The following is a 26,677-nucleotide window of genomic DNA, read 5'->3' on the forward strand; positions in this document are numbered from 1 at the left end:
AATTTGTTAGCCAATATTTATTTGTCTCTTAATGGAGATGTTTCCTTGAAGTAAACCTCACATTTTTGTTCTCTAAGGTGGCAAGTTTTAACACATGTGCCCACCAGCAATACTTCAGTAATTTGTAAAACTTACTGCTCGTTTTTAAATTTTATTCAATAACTAGTTGTGGGCATCACTAGCAAGACCATGATTCTAATGAACCCCTGTCAGATGTTTTGGATCTCCATTAACCATAATAAACCATAGTCTGGATGTGACAAGATGTTGAGCTGGATGACCACAGCAGACCAAACAGCATCAGAGGAGCAGGATGTAAGTTGTTATTTTCCGCCCTCTGCTGTTTCTTTCAGTGGCTTTTTCACACATCAATACCAAAAGGTCTGTACAGTTAACCAGTTCCTAAACCCCTCCCATTGTTGCAAAAAAATTATCTGTGAGAAGCATTACAGTGACATTTCGATTTTTAAAGTTCTTCAAAGTTTAGTCTAAGTGTACTTACGTGATTCTACAAGGACTTAGACATATGTTTTCATTAAATGGCATACATGAGAAAGGTAGAAATTGTGCAAGTTCTTTGTACAGGCAAAGTAGTAGTTTTAAATCACACCATATGTCTCTAGACCTACAGCCTACATTTCCTCTAATTTTCCTGCCGTTGCATGAATCTCCAAGGCCTGTGTGCAGCAGCAACTGCCAGTAAAAGAAGTTAATGTTCTTGCATCCTGATCAGCATGGACCTTTTGAATGGGGAACATTGCCCAAAACATTTGTGAGTGAATCTTAAACATCCTTTAAAATGACCTAGCAAGTCTCACGTCAGTTAGGGATGGGGCAACAAATAATGGTCCATCTCCTGAATGATTAGGAAAAAAATCTTGCCAAACCTTTTCAGTCTCATTTCATTATGATTCATTGTAAATTTCTTGAAATTATCCCTAAATTTAATCTAATTTATGCAAATTTTTAATGCTTATCTCTGCTTTACCTAATAAAACACCTAATGGAGCCCCATTTACAATTTCTAGACACGCAACAACTTGGAAATTGCCAAACCTAATCAAGCGATCCCAAGAATGATTGCAAAATTATGAATACAGCTGTATTCCAAACATAGCTAATAACTGAAGCTCATTTGGTCCTTGATTGGGTTATAGCTAATTTGGTCTATGAATAATCTTCTGCAAATTGTGTTTGTGCACATTTTCTGTCATGAAGTACTTTTGTCGGCATTCTATGCCAAAGCTGATCCTGAAGTTATCCCTTTTTGTTTGTAAACAGCTCTTGAATTATGCAATCACAAGCTGAATGCAGATGGCTGCATTTACAAGCTCTAACCATCGGGTGGGTGTACTGAATAAATCTTCAATTTTTCTGAAACCAGCTCTGCCATCCTTACTTGAGAACATGAATTAGACAAAACAGAATGTAAAGTTGTCTCTCACATGTCTGTGCCTGCTTATGTTAACACACAGTAAGATAGTGTTTATTAAAGCCACTTTCAGAGAGAAATTAAATAGTTAAATTTTATTTTAATAGGAATTCTTCCTTGGGTCAAACTAGTGGATAACTTTGATGCAGAATATGAATATGTCACTAATGAAGGAACAATATTCACCTTTAAGACAAATCTCAATTCTCCTCGTTATCGCTTGATTAATATTGACTTTAGCGAACCTGATGCTTCCAAATGGAAAACTTTGGTTGCTGAGGATCAGAAGGATGTATTAGGTAAGTTTTGTTCCATTTATCATTGTAGTGGTTTTCTTCAATGTTCCCTTAGATGTATCTATTTGAATCAGTTGTTTGAAGGCATATGAAGGGCACGAAATTTGTGTGTGTTTTTGCATGTGCATGAGAACTTGGCAAATATCAAATATGTGCACTATGTCACATTGTAATCTAGTAGATTTACACATCAGTTTGTTAAGCTACTCCTACTTGTACATTAAATTTTCAGATTCTTTGTCTTCCCACTTTGTGCTGATTGTTCTGCAACTAATTCATGAGAGCTGGTTTAGTCACCACTCTATACGAAGGATGTGGAAGCTTAGCAGTGGGTGCAAAAGAGGTTTATCAAAATGTTGCCTGGATTAGAATGTATTAGTTCTGAGGAGAGCTTGGGTAAGCTTGGATTGTTTTCAGAGCATCAGAGACTGAGGGACTGAATTGAGGTTTTGACTAAAATTGAGATTTTGAAAGCACTGACAATTTTAGGCCACCTTGTTAGTTCCATTGATCTGAACACCTTCAGTTAAAATTATCTTCCCAATAACATAATTTATATTTATTCCAATGATTTATTTACTAGATAATGATGCTGAAAGCTATTAAGTTCAGAAAGTGTAGTGCTGAAATCTTCGATGTTTGGTTCAGGAGTCGGCTAAAATGGTTATCGGTTGCAACTGACAAAACTTCATTCGATTACCACATTTAGTTCCTTTGAATTATAACTTTGACTTAGCAACATTTGTACCTCTGACCTGGTTCACATAAATCTCTGACTCAGCATCATTTAAAGAATACTTTGCTCAATATTCCAGCACCGTCTGAGAGATCTGTTTTTGGACATTACTTGGAAAATTGAGTTCTAAAATGAGCCCTGTATTGCCTTAAGTTTGATTTGTATTTCTATATTATGCCTTCATTAAGAAGGGAAGAACATAGCTTAAATTTGATTTTTGAGTGACGTTGGAAATTTAAACATGAGTTTAAATTAGGCTTTTTAAAATTCAAAAAACCTTGAATATTTCTGTGCCTTAGAAGCAAGGATAGAAGAGAGTAGTAAAAATAGCCTGTAATGTAGTCGCAAGATGTACCAAGATAAAGGGAAACAAAAGTTTTTGATTTGTAAGATGGAACCATCAGAAGGGCAGGGAGTGTCAGAGGGAAAGAATAAGGTTGTTTAGGGAATATAAAGCTTGTAGCAGCACTAGTGGAGTTTAACAGTTACCAAAACAATCATGGCAGAAGAAAATAGTCCTGACTGGCTTTTTGTCCCAAGAGAACTCCAGAAACCAGAGTCTATGAAACTGGTGTTCAAGGAGTCCGTGTTAAGGAATAAGTGAGCTGTGTTAGTGGTCAGTTTAAGGGTCTCTCGTTAATTTAAAAATAGCATTTGTCAATGCAGAGCTTTGTTGAAAACAAACCAACTACAGCTGTACCCAAAGAAGAAATATCTTCAATATTTGGAACTTCTCCTTTCTCTCTACAAAAGGAAGAATGGGTTAGAGAAGAAACAAATTTAACCCCCTAATAACCAGGACTTATTGGCCCTCGAGTTTAAAGTTGGAACACCGTGATCCTCCGTCAGAATTTATGGGTTTGTAAGACTGTTGTTGAGGGTAAAAGAGTTGAAACTTGTTTTCTGAGTTTTATTGACATCCTTTTATCCTATTCATTTTAACTTTAGTATAGTTAGCTTTTTTTTGGCACATATGTAATAAATTTTTGTTATTGTGTTAAAAGCACATTGGCAGCCTTTTTTGAGTATGTTCAATGACTGACCATGATAGTAAGCAAATGTCAAAATAAACTTTCTGCCCAGCTAAGTTTCACTCTGGGATCTCACTTGGCCAGTATTTCCATCAGCTAGGAGAATAACAAAGTAGGGACTCTTTGCAGAATCAATAAGCTTTACATTTGAGAAGGAATCTGTGAATCTTTAGAATTGACTGGGCAGAGGTACTGAGCATAAAAGCAGGAGGGCTGATTTGAAGTGTGTGATTGGAACTCCCAAATGGCCTTGAATGCTGCTATGACATTTTTCTGGCACAGAATATGTACCAGTGGATTATTTGCGGTCTATTTGAAGTACAAAACTATGTTGAGAATGTTAGTGGATAAGCTGAAAGTAGAAATAAAAGCAGGATGTTGTGACAGTTAGCTATCTAAACTGTTTTAACAACTGATTACCGTTAAACAAAATATAATTTAATTCCTCACCTTAATCAAGTCAAAGTTGTTAATTATTAAAAAAACTCAAACTGACAATGTTACATTTTAAAAACCAAAAGATATTGCAGATGCTGTAAATTAGGAACAAAAACAGAAGTTGCTGGAAAAGCTTAGTAGGTCTGGCAACATCTGTGAAGAAAAAAAAAAGTCAGTGCTAATGTTTCGGGTCCGGTGACCCTCCTTCAGAACTGGTCTGAGGAAGAGTCACCGGACCTGAAACATTAACTCCAACTTTTTTTTCTTCACAGATGCCGCCAGACCTGCTGAACTTTTCCAGCAACTTCTGTTTTTGTTCCTAATTTACAGCATCTGCAATATCTTTTGGTTTTTAAAATGTAACATTGTTAAAAAAACTCAAACTGACAATGTTACATTTTAAAAACCAAAAGATATTGCAGATGCTGTAAATTAGGAACAAAAACAGAAGTTGCTGGAAAAGTTCAGCAGGTCTGGCGGCATCTGTGAAGAAAAAAAAGTTGGAGTTAATGTTTCAGGTCCGGTGACTCTTCCTCAGACCAGTTCTGAAGGAGGGTCACCGGACCCGAAACATTAGCACTGACTTTTTTTTTCTTCACAGATGTTGCCAGACCTACTAAGCTTTTCCAGCAACTTCTGTTTTTGTTCCCAATGTTACAATTTTGTTCTGATAGGGACAGCTACAAATGTGTACTCCAGTCTGTCGGAAGAGCAATCTGCAAACTTTGAAATTATTAAGAAAGCAATATTCAATGGGTATAAGCCTGTACTCGAAGATTATCAATTAAAATATAATATTACAAGAAAGAAACCTAATCTGACACTTATGCAATTTGCAAGAGATAAAGAAACTGTGGGAATCTATGATTTCGGTCATTGAATTTAAAGAACATGTTTGAAATCATGGTGAAGAACTGCAAACTAATATTTCAGTAAGCCTTAAGACTTGGCTAGGTTTACAGCCAGCATCAAAAATAAGAAGAGTGGCAGTTCTGTTAGATACCAATGTCACCTCTTACAGACTATTCCTGTGAAAAATTACAGTCACTCCTGCAATATAAAGGAAGAGAAGCTGGAAACCTGAAATGAAAATAGATCATAGAAAATTATAGGTGTTGGAAAAACCATTCCAATACCGCCTTAGATGCCAGGTCGGAAATAACTTTTAGTCCAGACCATAAAGAGTTACTGTTTGGAACTTCTCCTTTCTCTCTACAAAAAAGGAGTATAACTGGAGAACAGTTTTGATGATTGAACTTCAAACATCTTGATGTTGGAGAGGAAACAAATAAGACCCTGCAATAACAAGGGTTTATCAGGCCCCTGAACAACCAAGAATCATCCACTCCACCTCTCATTCTTGGGCTGATTACAGAATTTGGCAGAATAATTCTTTAAGGAAGAGACTTTGTTATAATTGCAATGCTGTGTATGCAAATATTTGAGACAACCGAGAAAATCCTGTCTGCAACCTGGCTCATGTACAGAGTCGGACAGTGTAAATGAAACAGTGGCGTGACTCTTTTCAATTTATTCATGCGTCACAATGGCCTGACCATGTACAGTAAAAGATATTGAAAAATGTTTGGAGTTTGTTCTAGAAAAACTCAGTATTTTTTTTCTGCTTAGTGTGCTGTTTAGACAAGACAACCAAATCATCAGTGCAACGTGGATTCCATATTTTAGCACTGTAGTGCAAAGCCCTGCACCCTTCCAAACCCTTTCTAGTTTCAGCTAAAGAAATGGACAAGTGAGCAGGTGGGCATCCACCTGACTGTTCAGGGTGATGATCATATTTTTCTTCCATTGATACATTTTTATTCACTTCCTGGTATGTCACTCCTCAAAAAATGCTGGAAGTTATCCAGATGATTTTGTTGGCCTCCTACTGTTGGTGGTGGTGTATTGACGTTCATAAAGCAACATTATTACGTTAGATTTTTGTATCACAAAAACAACAATTTGCCAGTGCCATCTATTTTGGCACCAACCATAGTCACGTCCCGAAGTTGTTTGTGTTAAATTGGTTATTTTCTTAACTTAAGTTTGCTTTATGACTACCTATTATACTCAATTCTACTCCCTTTGCAAGGCATGACAGGTACATTCTTGTCTTTACAGTGAAGAATTGTGTAAGGGTTTCTGATTGTGATAAAATTGCTGCGCATTTTTGAAGAGGTTGTGATGATACTATGGCTTCAAGAGGTGTATTTTGTCTGTTTTCTTTAGCAAAGAAAGGTTGAAACAAAGGTACCAGAGCTGCTGTTCAAAGCAAATAAAGAAACAGCTCGTGAGGCCTTGAGTTTTTTTAAAAATTAGAACAATAAAAGCAGCCAGAATGGGTGGGGTCAAGCTCCCACAGAACCATGATTATTAGTTTTAGCTTTCTGTAGGTGCCGAGGTCTTGAAGCGGGATGTGCAAGCTCTTATTCCCCTCTCTTACAGCTGAAAGCTGGGGTTCTCTTCCTGCTGTGAGAATTGCACGTGAGACAATCTGTTTACTGAATTTGCCTTTTTCAAGGGTGCTTTTATGGGATGTTGCTGTATTGGAACACTTGATTAGTAGCAGTTAATATATATTATTTTGATAGCATTATAGTTAAGACATTTCTTTTCATTTATTTATTTTTATTTTATCTGTATTTTTACACAACAGTTAAAATAAAGTGTGCTTTGCTTAAAGTCAAGTAGTTTGACCAAATTGCCTGTGGAATGCAACATCTTACCTAAAAATAATAGGAAAAAAAATTTAGGGTCTAGACTGTCTTAATATGTTTTGAGGGGATTGTTCTGGTCCATTACATGTTGCTTTATATATTTGGGTTTTAGCCACATGTGAGTTATCAAAAGTATAATTTAGATAATGTTTTACTTTAAACCGACATTTGTAATTAGAATTTCTGTTTTTGTATGTTTACAATTTAAGTTTATCTCTATTTTCAGAATGGGCAGGATGTGTCAAGAACAACTTTCTGATTTTATGCTACCTACATGATGTGAAGCATGTTCTGCAGCTGCATGAGTTGGCCACAGGAGCACACTTAAAAACATTTCCATTAGACGTGGGCAGTATTGTGGGCTACAGTGGGCAAAAAAAGGACACGGAAATCTTCTATCAATTTACTAGTTTCCTGACACCAGGTTAGTACAGAGTCAAATTAAGACAGATTTTTACTTGAACTTTTGTTTTCTGTCTTTGGGGTAGAACTTCATTCGGTTATTTTGAGGTTGAGTAACGTGTTGGGCAAACGCCTCCATTTTGCTCCCAAGACTATTTATTGCCTCCTTCTGTTTCTTTCCAGTTTGAAACCTTTACTGTTCCAGATTCTGCCTTAAGACTGTATATTGGCGATTCCCCAGTTTTGAGCTCAGCCCACTGCCTGTCAAGTTGGATAGATCTTGTGTTCAGACTCCCTTCCCTTCTCCACACCTCACCACTTTCAATCGACCAAAACTAGTTTTGCCATTTAAAAATTTGTTTTATTTATTTTTGGCATTTGTTGCCTGTCCTTTATTACCCTTGAACTGAACAACTACATGGAGTTTTACAGTGGATAATGATTGGTTGCCATTAGGCTAGTTTTTAATTCCAGATTTTATTAAATTTAAATTCTAATAGGTGAGACTCAAACCCATGACCCTAAAACAATATATGGAGACTCTAAATTATCAGTCCACTGGTAGTATATTACCACTCTGGTATCATCTCCCATTATATAAAAGGAATGAAATATGACTTGATTAGTAATGATCCCTGTGGTCTCTTAAAAACCCAAAGCACTGCAATGAGAAAAATAATGAAAATGATTTTATTAAATATAGATTTTACTTACATCTGTCAAACTAAAACTAAAATCAAAATCAAGCAAATATAAATTAACAGGCAAATTTTGTTCAATTTAAAGTACAAGTTACACATTAAATACAAGGTACAACAAAGAGAATTCTCATGGAACTCCCAGTCAGAGTTCTGTTGATAAGAGTCTTCACCAAAGTGGTGTTCTTCTCCAGTATCTCTTCAGCAATGCTCACAACAAGCTTAATGGCATGGATCCACCAGTATCTACCTCAACTCTTGGTGCACCTGATCATACCTAGGTCAGAAATCGCATGATACTAGGTTATAGTCCAACAAGTTTATTTGAAATCACAAGCTTTTGGAGTGCTGTTCCCTCGTCGGGTGAAGTTGGAGGAAGCACACAAAATTTATAGGCAGCAAGATTCTTGCAAGATAATTATGTTACAAGGATCTCTCTGCCTATAAATTCTGTGCCTGTGCGCTTCTCTCGACTTCGCCTGACGAAGGAACAGCACTCCAAAAGCTTGTGATTTCAAATAAACCTGTTGGACTATAATCTGGCATTCTGTCACATCTGACTTGTCCACCGTAGTGCAACCTCAGTGCCTCCACGCCATGGTCATATCAGTCAGTAGTTAACTTTAAGTAATAGAAACAGTTACACCAGTCTTTTATTTGCCTGTTGCTATCGATCCGATCCAGCAGTAATTTCTTTTCCCCTTCAATCCAGTGCACTTCTGGATGATGTCAGCCCAAACGTATCTGACTCTTATTTAGTTTCAATCAGCCTCATTTTCTGTAGATGCCTGAAGTTTGTGTCTTTCTGTCAAGGTCTGACTCAAAAAAAAGTGCAAGCATTTGAAAGCAGGGTCGCTGAATACACGGCTGGATACAATCAGCAATCTGTTTAGACAACAGCTCACATGGATTGTCCACCTTGCTGCGAGCCAACAGTTTCCAATACACATTACAAAAGAAAATCCAGTAGGGTATATCCAGTATGATGGATTGTTAAATCTCTTTGCACAAAACCCAAGTTAAAATTCAGCTTTGTACTATACAGAGAATGGAGAGAGAGATAACGGGCATCAATTCTTTCTCCAGTGATAACGGGAACTGCAGATGCTGTAGAATCCAAGATAACAAAGCGTGGGGCTGGATGAAGACAGCAGGCCAAGCAGCATCTCGGGAGCACAAAAGCTGACATTTCGGGCCTAGACTCTTCATCAGAGAGAGGGATGGGGAGAGGGAACTGGAATAAATAGGGAGAGAGGGGGAGGCGGACCGAAGATGGAGAGAAAAGAAGATAGGTAGTGAGGAGAGTATAGGTGAGGAGGTAGGGAGGGGATAGGTCAGTTCAGGGAAGACTGACAGGTCAAGGAGGCGGGATGAGGTGGTGGGTAGGAAATGGAGGTGCGGCTTGAGGTGGGAGGAAGGGGTGGGTGAGACGAAGAACAGGTTAGGGAAGCAGAGACAGACTGGGCTGGTTTTGGGATGCAGTGGGGGGAGGAGTCGAGCTGGGCTGGTTTTGTGATGCAGTGGGGGGGAGGGGAAGAACTGGGCTAGTTTTGGGATGCAGTGGGGGAAGGGGAGATTTTGAAGTTAGTGAAGTCCACATTGATACCATTGGGCTGCAGGGTTCCCAAGTGGAATATGAGTTGCTGTTCTTGCAACCTGTTCTTGCAATTCTTTCTCCTTTCTACCTTCTGCTTGGTACAGTGCTCAGGCTTGTTGTCCATTTGTAGCCGTGGTGGAAGGACTGCATCTGGAAAAAGATTTGGATGCTTATTTAAGACCATAAGAAAAAGGAATGGGGTAGGCCATTCAATTCTGCCCTGCTCGGCCATTCATTAGTATCATGGCTGATTGAAATCCCTCAAGTCCATTTTCCTGCCCTTTCCCCATAACCCTTGATTCCCCAACTGAGCAAGAATCTTTCTATCTGAGCCTCAAATATTGCAAGACTTCTGCCTTTGCCACTCTGTGGCAAGGAGTTCCAAAGATATCTGAGCAAAGAAATTCCTCCACATCTCAGTCTTAAATTGGCACCGATTAATTCTGAGACTATGCCCTCTGATCCTCAACTCTCCCATGCAGGGAAACATCCTCTTAGCAGCTACCCTGTCAAGCCCCTTAAGAATTGTATGTGTTTCAATGAGATCACCCCTCATGCTTCTAAATTCCAGTGAGCAGAGACCTGACCTGTTTAGCCTTTTGCTCATAAGACAATCCCTCTGTAGTGGGGATCATTCTAGTGAGCCTTCTCTGAACTGCCTCCAGTGAACCGTACATTCCCTCGGGTCCAAAACTGCTTACAGTACTCCAGATATGCTTTTATCAGCACCTTATACAGTTGCAGTAAGACTTCCCTGCTCTCGTATTCCAACTCTCTCGAAGTAAGGATCATCACCCATCCAGATTACCTACTGCATCTGTGTTAGTTTTCTGTGTTTCATGCCTAAACGCCCTCAAGTACCTTTCTTTCTTTTGCAGCTTTCTACAACTTTTCTCAATTTAGACAATACTCTGTAGTTCTCTTCTCCCTTCTACAAAGAACAACTTCATATTTTCCACAATATTCCATTTGCCAACTTTTTGCCCACTGACTTAACCTATCATTGTCTCTGTAAACTCTTTGTATTCCCCATAATTTTGTCATTTCATCTATTTCATTTATTGTACATCAAACTACCATGTAAACATTAGAAATATGTATTTTTATTTTTGAAAAACTGAAGCCATTAGCTGGAGGGCACTGAAATTTTGGGAAGTGGATGATGCCATCGTGCACTTGTCTGGTTCCCTTGCCAGTCTCTCTTGTTCTGAGGCTGATTGATGCTTTCAAGGGCGCATGACCAATGTGTTGTTCGCATGGCTTCACCAGTACTTGGCACATTCTGTGCGGCTTAATTATTGTTTCTTTTGTTACAGTAGAAGTATTAGCAGCTGTGGAAAGCCATGCATTGTAGCATAATTAATGGCAATAATACCGAACCTATCTTTTTTACAATTGTTTTCTTCTTTGCTACTTAAATCTAAAGCATTTAGAATTTACTTTAACCATAAATCTTTGTCCTGGGCCATTTGCCTTGATATTTTTGCAGTGTTCACCTAAATGATATATTTGTTCAGTAGCTGATCAGTAAACAAGGATTACTCTAACAGAAACTTTTCTTTGTAAATTAGAAAGCTGGAGCTGGGGGATGAGCTGCAGTGTTTTACAAAATAATGATGACTACTACAATTGTGTATTTTGTAATGTGGTTCTGAAACATTTTCTGGCTCATATTCATTTCCCTGCAAGACACAGTACTGTTTCCTGCACAGCATGCTATTTTCCTTTTAATTACTACAATCCTTTGAGCAATGATAAAATGCTACAACTCTAAAAAGAGCAAATGAATCTTTTAAATGCTGTAATGATAGAATCTGTGACATGTAAATTATAATGGTATACTGTGACATTTAATTTTACTTGCATTGAGTAATCTGCATTCTGAAATGTTTGTCTAAACTATTAGTTGCAGTCTCTATTTGGTTCAGGCTCTCGTCATCATTGGCTGCCCTTTATTAAATATAAATTAAGCACATTTTAAAGAGAACCATTTTCATCAAGAAATAGTCTCTAGCTATTTTCATTCCTTGTAGGCACGTATTCCAATTGTATAAATTATAGCCAAGTAACTCTTCATGTTATTTATATCTGATGCCATTGTGATTAAGATAATAAAAGTCTGCTCTGGTTGTTTTCATTTGCCATAAGTAGTAAGTGTTCTGAACACTCTGGCTATCTAGGAATATTCAGGACCAGGTGAAAGGAAAAGTGTACCTTATAACAGGTACAAATGGAGCAAAACAACAAATGCCCCAGCGGAGTGTAAGTAGTACAGAGGAGATCTTGAAGTAGTTACGAGAAGAAAGAAGGGGCAAGAGAAGTGTTGGCAGGCAAGGTTAGGGAGAATCCCAAGATATTCTACAAGAAACGCTGCATAGGCCAAAGGGGAAAAAAATTGACTATATGTAGTGTTTCTGACAGTCTTTGCAGGGTATTTTCCATATAGCCCCAGTTTTGCTGGTTTGCGTGTGGGACCTTTTGCATTCGAACTGGGATTGTATACAAAATACCATGCAAGGACTGGGAGGAACACTGCATAGGTCAAACCAGAAGAAAAGTGACAATACGGATTCATGATCACCGACTGGCCACCAAGAGACATGACCAATTCTCACTTCTCTCATTACACACAGACCACGAGGGATGTAAATTCGACTGGGACAACACCTCGATAATCGCACAAGCCAAACAGACATGTTGGAGAATTCCTGAAGGCCTGGTATTCCAACCAGAACGTGATTCACAAATACATTGAATTGGACCCTGTGCAAAGCACTGAGAAACTAAACCGGATGTAATACTAACCATCCCAGCAAACTGAGGCGTATAACTAACAAGCAGGACAGAAGTGACATTTCAGAGGAGGCACACTGACGATGTTACCTAGCAGGGTAACGAAACTTTTGTAGCTAAACCCACCGGCTCGGAAAGCATGTTTATAATTTCTTCCACAACCCAAGCTACAAATCTTCTCAAACTTCAAATCAATTGTCGCTTGGTTTGAGCAACATTTGTGAAGAGTGAAAAGCAACATTAATGTTTCAGGTCAATGGCCAAAGATAATGGTAATTCAGATTATTAGAGAAAAGAAAGTCAATGTATTACTCAAATGGGAATTGAATTGCATTCATGCTTTGGTCCAAATCTTACTCCTCTTCTCATCCAGTTTTGCGTGAAGGCTGCATTTGATATTGGTACCCTCCTGTATGCATTCTTTCTGTGCAATAGGCCAGTCTTAAATTATAAATCTTGATTCATAAGTGATTACTTCCTTTTAATATTTTGGAGTTGCATCCTATCACGCTCTATCCCAGTTTAATATCTCTAGCGAAGCTGATCATCTAATATATTGTTATTAATGCCATGGTAAATCTGTTGGCCGTTATAGGAATTAGTTTTTTAGTCAGTTGAATAATTTATTAATGCAGTGACATACACCGTGCAGCAGAATAGGTCGTGCAATAGTTGGCTGAGAAAAAAAGCAGCACAGTAAAGGGACATGCCTTTTGGCCCACCAAGCCTACACCGATTTTTTTTTTTTTTTTTGTGTCCTTATTTAGACCCACTACTTATTGCCCATACGCAGTTTCTGTCCATCTGTTTGCCTCCCATTCACGTGTCCATCAAGATGTACCTTAAGCATTGCTAATGTGCCTGCTTCCACCATCTCCACTGGCAGTGCGTTTCAGGTACTTACCACCTGTGTGAAAGATATTCCTCACACTTGTTCCCTAAACCTTTACCATCTCATTTTGAACCTGTGGCCTCTTGTACTTGATCTGTCCACCATGTGCAAAAGACTCTGACAGTTCACTCCATCTATGCCACTCATAATTTTGAGAACCTTTCTGGCTATGTCAAGGGCATCTTGAAACCCATTGTACAAGGAGCCCCGGCTTCTGTTGCGATACCATGGATTTCTTCGAGAAACCCAGTAACTGAACCAGGAATATTCCTCATCACAGTGGATGCTTTGGCACTCTACGTCATCATCCCCCATGACAACAGTGTCACTGCAACAGCCTCAATACCAATACCAATAACTGCCAATATCCAGATGCCATCTTACAATGCACCCATTTCATCCTCAACCACAGTGTCTTTACCTTTGACAACCATTTCTTCTCCAGACACAAGGAACAGCCATGGTAATCAGATTTGGACCCCAATATGCCAACATTTGCATACATAAGTTTGAACAAGACTTTTGTTGCACAGGACCTACGACCAAAAATATGCACCAGACAAGTTGACAACACTTCCTCCTTTTGGACTCGTGGCAAAGAATCTGAAACAGCCACAGTGATGTCAACAAGTTTCATCCACCATCAGATTTACCATGGACTACTCTTTAGAATCGGCCTCGTTCTCGGACACGTGCATCTCCATCAAGGACAGACACCTCAACGCCTCCCTGCACTGCAAGCCTATGGGTCACCTCACGCTGCTGCACTTCTAGCTCCACCCTAAATACATTTTGAAAAGCCATTCCCTTCGGACAAGCCCTCTGCATATACAGGATATGTTCAGGTGAGGAGGAATGCAAGGAACGTCCTCGTAACGGGACATGATGCTCAACTCATCAGAAACCAGTTCCAATGTACCACAGCAAAAAAACTTCCTCAGAGGACAGACACTGGATTTGACTGATCGGGTGTCCTTTGCCATCCAGTACGTCCTGGGAACAGAGAAACAATGTCATGTTCTTTGTCATCAATGAGGTGTTGAAGGCTGCAATGAGCACCTCTCCAAGATCATCCTCATGCCTCTGCTTCTTGCCTTCAATCAACCACTAAACTTTAAACACCCCATTGTTCGCAGCAAAGTACCCGGCCTTCAGGACAATATTGACCACAACATCATACAGACTTGTTATGGCAAGACATGTCACTTCGTCAACATGGATACAACCATCACACATGGGAACACCACCCATCAAGTGCAGAGCAGATACTCATCTGACTGCCAACGTTGACTATCTCCTACTGCAGGCAAGGATGCCCTGAGGTATGGTATATTGGTGAAACCACGCAGATTCTATGACAACGGATGAATGGACACCACGCAATAATTGCCAGACAGGGATGTTCCCTCCCTGTGGGGGAAACAGTTCAGCAGCTAAGGACATGTGGCCTTGGATCTTTGGATAAATGTCATCCAAAGTGGACTTCGGGGTACATAATAATAATGCAGAGTTGTTGAGCAAATGCTGAGAGCCAGGTCTGGTACCCATGAGGATGGCCTCAACTGGAATTGTGGCTTCATGTCACAATACAGGTGACACCCCCCCCCCCCCCCCCCCCCCCAAAAAAAAACGTACGTACGTACGCACGCACGCGCACACACACAGACACACACCCCGCTCCCACCCCTCGCGAGTGTGTGCGTCAACGATTTCCAATACAGCTCTCTGGAATCCTAGTAGACTCTCAGCAATGGACACAGTGTGAATTTCAATTATGAAAGCACTATCGATGAAGCTATCCGATGAGGAAGTTGAGCAATGGAGAGACGAGGAAGGGATGAATGTGAACTTCTTATCCCAGTACCAGATGATTCTTTTTTTAAATCTATACTTCATCAAAACAATTGTATGAGGTAACAGAAAAAACTTCGCCTGTGGAACAATGCTTCAGCAAAGAATCAACATTCTAAGAAACAGGAGAATTTTAGTGTCAGAGAAACTAGGCTCATCAATATTTCAAAGCAGTTTGTTAATTTTCATAACAGGCCAGATTACTGGTTTTTTATTGGAGAATAGTTTTCTGAACATTGCTAGCATATCTAGATTAGAAGCATGTTTTGATTCCGTGTGTTTTGGCATTTTTTTTCAATAAGGGTATAAAGTTGAAATCTTTCGGCAGCTAGAGAAGCTTTAGACTTACATATGTCCTATTACCTTCAGTTTTTTTTTTAAACAGATGATAGAATGGCTTGTACATGTTATTTGAATCCTGATGTAGGTTACAGCATCAAACAACGTGATACTGTACAACAGAAAAGTCTGTTTTTGAAGCTGAGAGCTGCCACAAACTCATTTTTTTGCCATGTCTCATTGAAGCTGATTTTGTGGAAGTTATTTCCTCAAACATTTGAAACATGTCTTGTGCAATTCTGTTTCAGGTATTATTTATTATTGTGATCTGACCCAAGATGATTTGGAGCCGCGTATTTTCAGAGAAGTGACTGTGAAGGGATTTGTTCCATCTGATTACCAGACTATTCAGGTGATTCAGGCTTTTATTGATTTTTTTTTTTCTACTAGTTATTTTCAAGTGGACAAGCTCATACAATTATTTCAACTAAGTACAGACCAAAGGATCTGTGTCTGTATTATATAATTCTATGACTCTAAATAGTTGGAAAAATGTATTATCTGTCTGGAGTAGCAAACAACTAATTCTGCTGACAGAGGAGTGAAATGCCAAATTCTTCCAAGTGAAGGTTGGAGGAGATCAACAAATGCTTCTCCATTTTATGACCCCGGAAATGGGCAGGCAGGAGTTTAATAAACATGAGCAGTCATTGTTGGCACAGACCCTGCTGATGCCACATTCAGGCAGGTTGTAAATGGATGAACAGCAGCCTCCTTGGAAATTGTCACAGTCATCACCATTTCAAACATTTCAGCTTATTTTTTGAATATCTACCAGATCTGCTGACGACGCTTGTCACTCATGATTATCCATCTTTTAGAAGATGGATATTCTTCTCGGGAAAATAACTTTAAAAAGATGTGTCCTCTGTTAATAGGATAGTATGTTGCCTCCCTGGTACCGAGGTCCTTGATTTGTCTGAGCAGGTACAGGACATCCTGAAGCAGGAAGGAAAAGAGCCAGAAGTCGTTGTCCACATTGGCACAAATGTCATGGGTAGGAAGAAGAAAGAGATCCTGCAAAGACAATTCAGGGAGTTAGTCCTGCGTTTTAGCTCCCTACCTATCAGGGTAGTAAATCTCAGGATTACTACTTGTGCCACGGCCTCGTGAGGCTAGAAACAGAGTGATAGTGCATTTGAACACATGGCTACAGAGCTGGTATAGAACAGAGGGCTTTAGATAATTAGGATGTCTTCTGGGGAAGGTGGGACCTGTACAGGAAGGATGGGTTGCGCCTGAACTGAAATGGCACCAATATCCTGGTCGGGAGGTTTGCTAGACCTCTTCAGGAGGGTTTAAAGTGGTGTGACAGAGGTGTGGGAACCGGAATACTAGGCCAATAAATGCAGGGACTGTGAACAAAAGTGTGACAGAAATATGCATAGCACAGAGTAAAAACAGGCACCGGGAAGTTGTGGGGCTCAGAGGGACTGGAAGACTGGAATGCATCTATGTCAATGCAAGAAGTGTAGCACGTAAGTCAGATGAACTAAGATTACTGCATGTGATTATGTTATTGCCATTACAGATACATGGTTAAAGGAGGGACAGGATTGGCAGCTTAACACTCCTGGATATTGCTGTTTTCAGTGGGGACTTAAATGGAAACAAAAGGGGTGGGACACATTGGAGGGATCTTGCATTTAGGTATTATAGGTGTCGCTCATGAATGGGAATGGCAAAATCACAATGTTGGGTGTTTATTATAGACCTCCCGACAGCCCATGGAAGACAAAGGAGTAGATATGTAATCGGATACAGGAAAAATGTGAACAGAGTAGGTAGTTGTGGTGAGTGACTTCAACTTTCCTCTTTGACTGGGAATCCCTTGGAGCTAGGGGCTCGTACGGAGAGAAATTGTTAGTTGTGTCCATGAGGGCCTTTTGAGGCAGCATATTGATAATCTAACCAGAGAGGAGGCCATATTAGATTTGGTCCTTAGGATCGAGCCAAGACAGATGATTGTTTCAGTAGGAGAGCACTTCGGGTTAGTGACTATAACTCTATAAGATTTTGAGTAGTCATGGAAAAGGACAAGAGATGCCCTCGGGTAAGGGTGCTTAACTGGGCAAGGGCCAAAGATACCTAAATTAGACAGGTACAGGAGAATGTGGTTTCAAAGCAGTTATTTGAGGGCAAATCTACTTCTGGCATGTGGGAGGCTTTTAAAGACCAATTGACTAAAATGCAGGACATGCGTATCCCTGCAAAACTGTAGGATAGGAATGGCAGGATTCAAGAACCATGAATGACAAGGAAAATAGTAAGGTTAGTCAAAAGACAAAGGAAAGCATACAACAAGTCTGGGCAGCTACAAACTGATGAAGCCTTGGTGGAGTATGGAGAAATTAGGAAGGAACTTAAATGCGCCATTAAGAAGGCAAAAAGAGGCCATGAAGTGTCTTTAGCAAACAGTGGCAAGGAGAATCCCAAGGTTTTTTATGCTCAAGAGTCACCTCTTTCTCCGAACAAGGGAAAGAGTAGGCTCACTCAAGGACAAAGGAGGGAAGTTATTCATAGAGCCACAGGAAGCAGGGGAGGTATTGAATGAGTGCTTATTGTTTTACACCAAGGAGAAGGACATGACTAATGTTGAGGTCAGGAATGAGAGCGTGAATACTCCAGAGATCGTCAACATATTGAAAGAGGAAGTTTTGGGAATCCTAAATTGCATTAAGATAGACAGGTCCCCAGGACCAGATGGGATCTACCCCAGGTTGTATGAGAGGCAAGGGAGGAAATAGTTGGGACTTTGGCAGATATCTTCACATCCTTGTTGACTACAGGTGAAATTCCAGAGGACTGGAGATTAGCTCATGTTGTTCCCTTGTTTAAGAAAGGATGCAGGGTTAATTCAAGAAACTATAGGCCAGTGAGCTTGACATCTGTGGTGGGGAAGCTCTTCAAGAAGATACTGAGAGAGAAGACATATGTGCATTTGGAGGAACATTGACTAATTTGTGACAGGCAACCTGGTTTTGTACGGGAAAGGTCATGACTCAGTAACCTGACTGAAGTTTTTGAAAAGATGATAAAAATAATTGAGGGAAGGACTGTGGACACAGTTTACATGGACTATAGTAAGGCATTTGATAAGATCCCACCTCACAGATTGGTACAAAAACTAAAATTGCATGGGATTCAGGGTGAACTGGCTAAATGGATATGAAACTAGCTTGGTCATAGAAGACAGAGGGTAATGGTGAGACTGCCAGACTACTCGGACCTCTTGGCATCAGGGTAGCCCACAAACCCACCAACACACTAAAACAGCAGCTAATGAACTTAAAAGACCCTATACAGACAACAAATAAAACGAACATCATCTACAAAATACCTTGCAAGAACTGTGACAAACACTACATTGGACAAACTGGCAGAAAGCTAGCCACCAGGATACATGAACGTCAACTAGCCACAAAACGACATGACCCACTATCACTCGTATCCATACATACAGATGAGGAAGGACACCACTTTGATTGGGACAACACATCCATCCCAGGACAAGCCAAACAGAGACACACACGAGAATTCCTAGAAGCATGGCATTCCAACAGGAACTCCATCAACAAACACATTGATTTGGAGCCAATCTACCATCCCTTGACAAAAGGAACAGGAAATGACATTAGCAACCCAAGGAAACCTAACCAGATAAATAGAAAGCAGGACATAACACCAGTGCTTTGTCGGATGCTCACTGATGATGTTACGTAGAATGCTGATGAACCGTCTGAAAACGAACCTTCCAGCTCAGCGAGCAAACTCACATCCAGAGGGTAATGGTGGAAGGGTATTTTTTCAGAATGGAGACCATTAACTAGTGGTGTTCCAAAGGGATTGGTCCTGGGTTCTCTGTTATTTGTAATGTATATAAAAATGATCTGGAGGAAAATATGGGTGGTCTGATTAGTAAGTTTATAGATGACATGTGGTGGAGTCGCTGAAAGCGTTGATGATTGTGAAAGGATACAGCAGGCTATGGATAGATTAGTGGCTTGGGCACAGAAATGGCAGATGGAGTTTAATCCAGATGTGCATTTTGGGGGATCAATTTTATCTAGGTGTGAACTATACAGTAAATGGCTGAGCCCTTATGAATATTAACATACAGAAGGATCTGGGTATGCCAGTCCACTGTTCCCTAAAAATGGCAACACAGGTGGCCAGGATGATTTCAAAAGCATATGGCATGCTTGCTTTCATTGGCCAGGGCTTGGAGTACAAGAGTTGGCAAACCATGTTGCAGCGCTGTAAAACCCTTGTTAGGCTGCATTTGGAGTATTGTGTGCAGTTTTGGTCGCCACGCTACCAGAAGGACGTGAAAGTTTTGGAAGAGTACAAAGAACGTTCACCAGATGTTGCCTGGTCTCAAGGGCAGTGACTACAAGGAAATGTTAAAAAGAATAACTTTGTTTTCACTGGAAAGACAGCAGCTGAAAAGAGATTTGTTAGAGGTCTATAGAACTATGGCTGGCATGGACAGGTGGATAGTCTGAGATAGTTAGATAGTTCAATTACAAGGGGCCACAGGTTCAAGGTCGGGGCAGGGGGAAGTTTGAGAGATGTGCCAGGGAAGTTTTTCACATAGAAAGTGGAAGGAGTCTAGAGTGCACTACCAGAAGAGGTGGTGGAAGCGGGCACATTGGAAACATTTTAAGAGGTGCCTAGATAGGTGCATGAATAGGGAGAGAACAAAGGGATACGGATTGAAAAATGGCAGGTTTGTTTTTAGATTATTTAGGACAATGGTGGTCAGCAGAGGCTTGCAGGGTTAAAGGGCCAGTAGCTTGCTCTACTTTTTCATTTGTTCAATACTGCCTTACCAAGTAACTCAAAATTTGGATACCATTACTAGTGATTTAGCTGTAGTTTGTTGCATGTACTGGTGGTCCGCCAGAAGTTACTTGCTCTCAGCTAATTTCTGCTGTCTTCACTTGGCATTCCCAAGTACAGCACAGAACTCAATTGAAACATTAGCTGGCGATAGCTCACCTGTCTTATCTCTGGTCTCAATATTGATCAACACCAGCTACTCTTGAAGGAAACAAAAATATAACCTTAGAGTGCAGCTTTCTTAGGACAATTTGGAAATTAAATCTTGTACCGATGGAGGTTTGTATTTGTGCAAATGTAGAGTCTCTCCTGGTCCTTCTGCCTGCTTGGAGGGAATTTTCAGTTATTGTTCCTGCTCTAATTCTGTGCCACTTAGTTAAAATGCAGATATAACATGCTTTTATTCAAGAAGGCAGTTCAACGTCATCTTCTCAAGGCAGTTAGGGATGGCCAACCAGCTCTGATCCAGCCAATGACGCCCATGAGTGAATTATAAAAACTGTATAACTCGAAAAGCCATATCAAACCATCTCAACAGGAAACTGTTTGGTTGACTTCGAATAGCTCACTTCTCGTGTCCCAAAACCTAGAACACAATAACATACAACCACATATAATCTGCAGTTCCCTTCCCAGAAGGGGAAGATTAGGAATGTTTGATTTTGAGTACATGCAGTCTCTCAAAAGGCCAATGGCTGACACTTTCGGACGTGATGCATACCTAGTCTACCTTGAATTAGAGGTAGAAAGTCACAGCGTCTCAAAATTTGAAAATAAGTTAATTAAAATGCAATAAAATAATACTGGAGAGTAGATAGAGAGAATCAATTCCCGCTTGATAAAGAAAATGTAGGTAATTAAAGGCACTGCCTGAAAATGTGGCAAGGGTAGTTTTAATTGAGACACTCCAGGAGGGCATTGGATGAGAATTTCAAAAGAATGTGTGCAGAGATATGGGCAAAAAGCTGGAAATTGGCACTAGTTAATAAAGCCAGTGCAGGCATGATGGTCTATAATGATTCTGTGAAGTGAAGCAAGCTTGGAGCAGGTGATGGTACAGTGGTGTTTTCACTGGCTGGGTCTCAGAATTACTCCCAATGTCCTGGAGACCAGAATACAAATCCCACCATGGCAGGTAGTGAAATTTTTATAATCCTAAATCTGGAATTGAAAGATGGCCTAATGGAAACATGTAATCGTTGATGATTGCCATGGAAACGAAGCCAGTTCACTAATATGTTTTAAGGAAGGATATCGTCATCGTTGCTTCACTTGGCCTACATATGACTCCAGACCTACAGCAATAATGGGTTTTTAACTGCCCACTGAAATGGCCTAGCAAGCCAGTGAATTCATAAAAAATGAATAACTGCTTTTGAATACAATAGCAGTAAGAGTGGTGTTTTCCACTAATGAGTGCCATTTGTCAAAAAGAATGTTGTTTCTTCATTTCAGTGTGATTCCAGGTATGTAGGCCATACATCCAGTGACTTACTGATTGAATCAAACATACACCTCCAACAATTCTTAATAGGCAGACTAAGACTACTCGACAAACTACATAACCCAAATTAAAACATTTAATGTTAGATGCGATTTTGTGATTGGGCACTTAGCGAATGAATCATAGTTTGTTAATAGCTACCATAACAATCACTTTTAGGTAATCAGTCAGTCTCAGTGGCTCATTTGCTATAAGCAGTACACATTCAAATAGAGTGCCTTGTTCACTGGGAACAAAACAAAGGGGCATTGCACTTTTTTAAATTATCCGCAAGAATACAGTTCCTGTAGCTTTTTCCATAGAAATCCTTGATCCATCAGGGTCGACTTGCTGACAAATCAATACTACTCCTATTCTATAAATTGTTGTGATCATCTAAAGTTTGGCATTTTTGAATTTGACCTGATGTGTACAAGATGAAAAGATTCAGCAATATGATTCACATTTCAGCGGTATTCAAGTAGAAATACTATTAATATTAGCAATATTGATTTCGTGGGGAGGATTGAGACACAGGATCTACATATGTTTGGAAAGTGGGAAATTGTCTCTCAAACTTGAGGCACATAAACACTAAAAGCACAGAGCCTCCTGTACATAAGCCCTAAATCTCTCAGCTCCCTGTACCTAAACCCTAAAGCGTAGAGCCCCCTGTAAACAAACCCTAAACCAGAGCCCCATGTTTATGAACTCTAAAACAGAGAGCCCCACCGCCCGCCCGCCCACACACACACACACAGAGACACACGTAAAACACGGAGCTCACTATAAATAATCCACAGGCATATGTTCCTCTCTGCAATACAAATATTATTTCTCTGCAATAGTAAAGAAAAGACTATGCCTTTTGATTGTGATATTGATGGAAGACAACTGTGTAATTGTGGTTTGGTGATGCAAATGGATTATAACCATTTTTTTTGTTTCATTCAGTCATGTGACACGGGGTCCACTGGCTCAATCAGCATTTATTGCCCATCCCTAATTGCTTTTGGGAAGGTAGTGGTGAGCTGCCTTGAACTGCTGAATAGGGATTAGGTTAGACTCCCTACAGTGTGGAAACAGGCCCTTCGGCCCAACAAGTCCACACCGCCCCTTGCAGCATCCCACCCAGACCCATCCCCTTATAACCCACACACCCCTAAATACCACGGGCAATTTAGCATGGCCGATCCACCTAGCCTGCACATCTTTGGACTGTGGGAGGAAACGGGAACACCTGGAGGAAACCCACGCAGACATGGAGAATGTGAAAACTCTGCACAGACAGTCGCCCAAGGCTGGAATCGAACCCGGGTCCCTGGCACTGTGAGGCTGCAGTGCTAACCACTGAGCCACCATGCCGCCCTAATACAATGTGAATGTTCCATACTGCTGAAGATTATTCACAGAAATTAATCCAAAAAGTCCTGGAGCTGACATGACTGACTTCCAGCCACCACAACCATCTTCCATTCTGCTAAGTATCATTCCAATCCCTGAATTCATTGCCTTTTTTTTTGCTGGAGTTACTTGATGCTACACTCTGTCAAATGTCTCCTTGATGTGAAGGGAAGTTACTCTCTCCTCACTCCTGGAATTCATCTCTTTTTCAGCCATGTTTGGACTAAGACTGTAATGAGGTCTGGACCTGAATGGCACTGTCAGAACTCCAAATCGGCATCAGTAAGCAGGCTACTACTAAGCAAGTGCAGCCTAATGACCCTTTCCATTGCTTTATTGGTGATCGAGCGTCAACTGATGGGTGACAGTTAGATTTGTCCTGCTTTGTGTATGTGACCGTTTTCCATCTAATTAGATAGAGGGCCTTTTATCTAAGGAAAGATATACAAGCATTGGAAGCAGTTCAGAAGAGGTTTGTTAGGCTGATACCAGGTCTGGAGGAATCTCTTATGAAGAGAGGTTGTGTTGATTCGGCCTGTACTAGTTGAAATACAGAAGAATGAGAGGTAACCTGAGTGAAACATACATGATTCTTAAGGGACTTGACAGGGTAGATAAGGAAAAGTTGTTTCCCCTTACTGCAAAATGTTGTTGGTACAGAGTCATTTAAGTGTATTGAGGGCTGAGAGAGAGATTTTCAATCTGTAAAGAAATCGAGGCAAAGAGGAAAGAAAGTGGAGTTGAAGATGAGCAGATCAGTTGTGATCGCATTGAATGGCAGAGCAGATTCAAAAACAAATTGCTGGAAAGGCTCAACAAGTCTGGCAGCATCTATGGAGAGAAATCAGTTAATTTTTCAAGTCAAGTGACCCTTACTTGACTGGATCCAATACTTCCTTCCCACCTGTTATTGTGTCATACACCAACATCACAGTGGTATATTCTCTTCTATCATCAGAGTCATATATCTATTGTAAGTATTGGTGGCTCTAGCACTAAAGGGGCTCCTCCAGCTAGAGATTGTCATCCTGAAAATGCCCCTTTTACCTCAACTCTGGCTAACTAACTTCAATCCATCATAAAATACCCCCAACACCAACAAGCTTTTATCTGCCTCCGCTGAAACCAAAACATTAACACTGATTTCTCTCTATGGATGCTACCAGACCTGCTGATCTTTTTCAGCAATTTCTGTTTATGTATCTGTTTTCCAGTATCTGCCGTTCTTCTGGTTTTTATTTGACAGAACAGACTCAATGGATTGAATGACATTCTTCTACATCTTATGGTCATATGACAGTGTTGTAGCTTGATTGGATCAGCAACGATGCTTGTTTTGAAGAGCAGCTCAGGCACACTGGATAGAATGACTTCCTTCTGTACAGTAACAATTCTGACATTCTGTGAACAGCTTGGATCGACGTGCAGCAAGTGCACATATCTACAGGATGATTGCTGAGTGTTGACAGGACACACAGCCTTTGCAATATTCACTATCTTGTGGAGTAAATCCAATTGGTTGAAGACTGGCAGCTGTGTTATTGGGGTCCTCTCTAAGAGGCCGGATAGTCTCTGCAGTTGACCAGTCTCCACAGTACCCAGATACATTTTCAGCCCTTGCACCACGGAATATCTATCGGCATTAAGGAAGACCTGTTTACCATGAATAGCTCCATCTGCCAATTTTGAGACTTGAGCACTTCTGCAGATGCCAGTCACTTTTTCTGAGAATAGTAGACTTGCTTTTACTGTGAGTTCTCTTGTGCCTAATGTAATTCTGACTTTTAGAAATTAAATTATCTTTAGATGTGCAAATTTTCAGGACTCTTCAAGCTGTGTTAATGCAATCAATTATTCTTCAGCAAACATTTTTTTCCTTTCTTGGGTTCTAATATTGAAAGTATGATTCACTTTAGGGTTCAAAGCATGCCCTCAACGCTTTTGAAATCTCTACTATCTTTTTTACTTTTGATGTAGCAGAGGTTTGGGGTGGGAAAACAATTTATAGCTGTCTCTGCCTAACAATGATAAAAGTTTAGCCACTCATCAATGCATCGATTTAACAAAATAAATCCATTGCAATTTCATTATTTTGTCATCTTGAGTGAAAAAATGGTCAGTTCTACTTTGTCATTATTTTATTTCAACCAGACCTGGGAAAGGAGAAGTTACAGCCATTAGTAGGTGCTTCTTTGAAAATTTTAGGATGCAGTCCATCTGGTCCAGGATCCTACCGGCCTTTACCTCAATTACCTTACTAGTACTCTTCCTCTCGTGATAATTATTAATTACCTCTTCTCCCTTGATTGATTATTTGTTTTGGAACACTACTCATGTCCTCTGTGTGAAGACTGCAAATTTATTTATTGAACTCTGTTACCATTTCCTTATTCTCTGATGTCTACTCTTGATTCAAAATCTACTAATTCAAATCACTTGGTAATTATATTTTCTGCTTCGCTCCTTATTTTCATTTCTTCATTCAAATTATAGAATGTTTAAATCTTTGTTTGAAAGAAAATGCTGAATGATTTGGAGTAGATTTTATGTTGTCATATCCTGGTAACCCTGCCCCAACCTCCCATTGCCTCGCAACCAGCCACACTTAGTTTGATACTGCGTGATAAAATAGTGGTTGGTACCATTTGCTGAAAATGTTTCATGAAAGTTGAAGCAAATCTGTAAATTATGGATAAAAACAAAGTTGCTGGAAAAGCTCAGCAGATCTGGCAGCATCTGTGAAGGTAAAAACAGAGTTAACGTTTCAGGTCTGGTGACCCTTCCTCAGAATTATGGGCATGGTTACTTTGAATTTTAGGCATGCTGGGTGCCAAGACATATCAAAATCAATACTTATTAGATTTATTAGATAAAGGCCAACTTCGACAAGGGAGCCTCTGATGTGTCCACCTTTTTCCTCAACTGAGGATTACCCAGCACTGTTGTCAACAGGGCCCTCGGCCGGGTCGAGCCCATCTCCCGCACTTCCCTTTCACCCCCTCTCTTTCTTCCTCCAAGTGCGATAGGGTTCCCCTTGTCCTTACTTATCATCCCACCAGCATCTACATCCAGAAGATCATCAGACACCATTTCTGCTGCCACCAGTGAGATGCCACCACCAGACACACATTCTCCTCCCCTCCCTTGCCCACCTTCCGCAGGGACCATTCCTTCTGAAGGAGCCTGGTCCACTCTTCCTTCGCCCCCAACACACCACCACAGCCCCACGGCAATTTCCCCTGTAACCAGCAAAGGTGCCGCACTTGCCCATTCATTTCCTCCCTCCCCACTATTCAAGGGCGCAAATACATCTTCCAGGTGGAGTAACACTTCACCTGCACTTCCTAGAATCTAGTCTACTGCATTCGCTGCGCATGATGTGGTCTCCTCTATATTGGGGAAATAAAGCATAGACTGCGTGACAGCTTCCCAGAATATCTACGTTCTGCTTGCAGAAGAGACACTGAGCCATCTGTTGCCTGCCACTTTAACACATCACCTGGGAAACAGAGATAATGGGAACTGCAGATGCTGGAGATTCCAAGATAATAAAATGTGAGGCTGGATGAGTGCAGTGGTAGTATGGCGCACTGACCTCTACATCGCCAAGGCCAGACGCCAACTCTCCGACACCACCTCCTACCGCCTCCTCGATCATGACCCCACACCCGAGCACCAAACCATCATCTCCAACACCATTCACGACCTCATCACCTCAGGGGACCT

General features: G+C 40.5%; 1 protein-coding gene across 2 annotated transcripts in view; it reads left to right on the plus strand.

The window, feature by feature from the left end:
• Positions 1-26,677, plus strand: part of LOC125452453 (prolyl endopeptidase-like) — a 162,466-nt gene that overhangs the window by 71,484 nt on the left and 64,305 nt on the right. For both annotated transcript variants that reach the window (XM_048530880.1, XM_048530881.1), the window contains exons 8-10: positions 1,540-1,731; positions 6,877-7,074; positions 15,471-15,574. In XM_048530880.1, the coding sequence (XP_048386837.1) occupies positions 1,540-1,731; positions 6,877-7,074; positions 15,471-15,574 (494 nt within the window). The remainder of the gene's footprint in view (positions 1-1,539; positions 1,732-6,876; positions 7,075-15,470; positions 15,575-26,677) is intronic.

Source organism: Stegostoma tigrinum, chromosome 4 (genome assembly GCF_030684315.1).
Source record: "Stegostoma tigrinum isolate sSteTig4 chromosome 4, sSteTig4.hap1, whole genome shotgun sequence".
In the NCBI taxonomy this organism is placed as follows: Eukaryota; Metazoa; Chordata; class Chondrichthyes; order Orectolobiformes; family Stegostomatidae; genus Stegostoma; species Stegostoma tigrinum.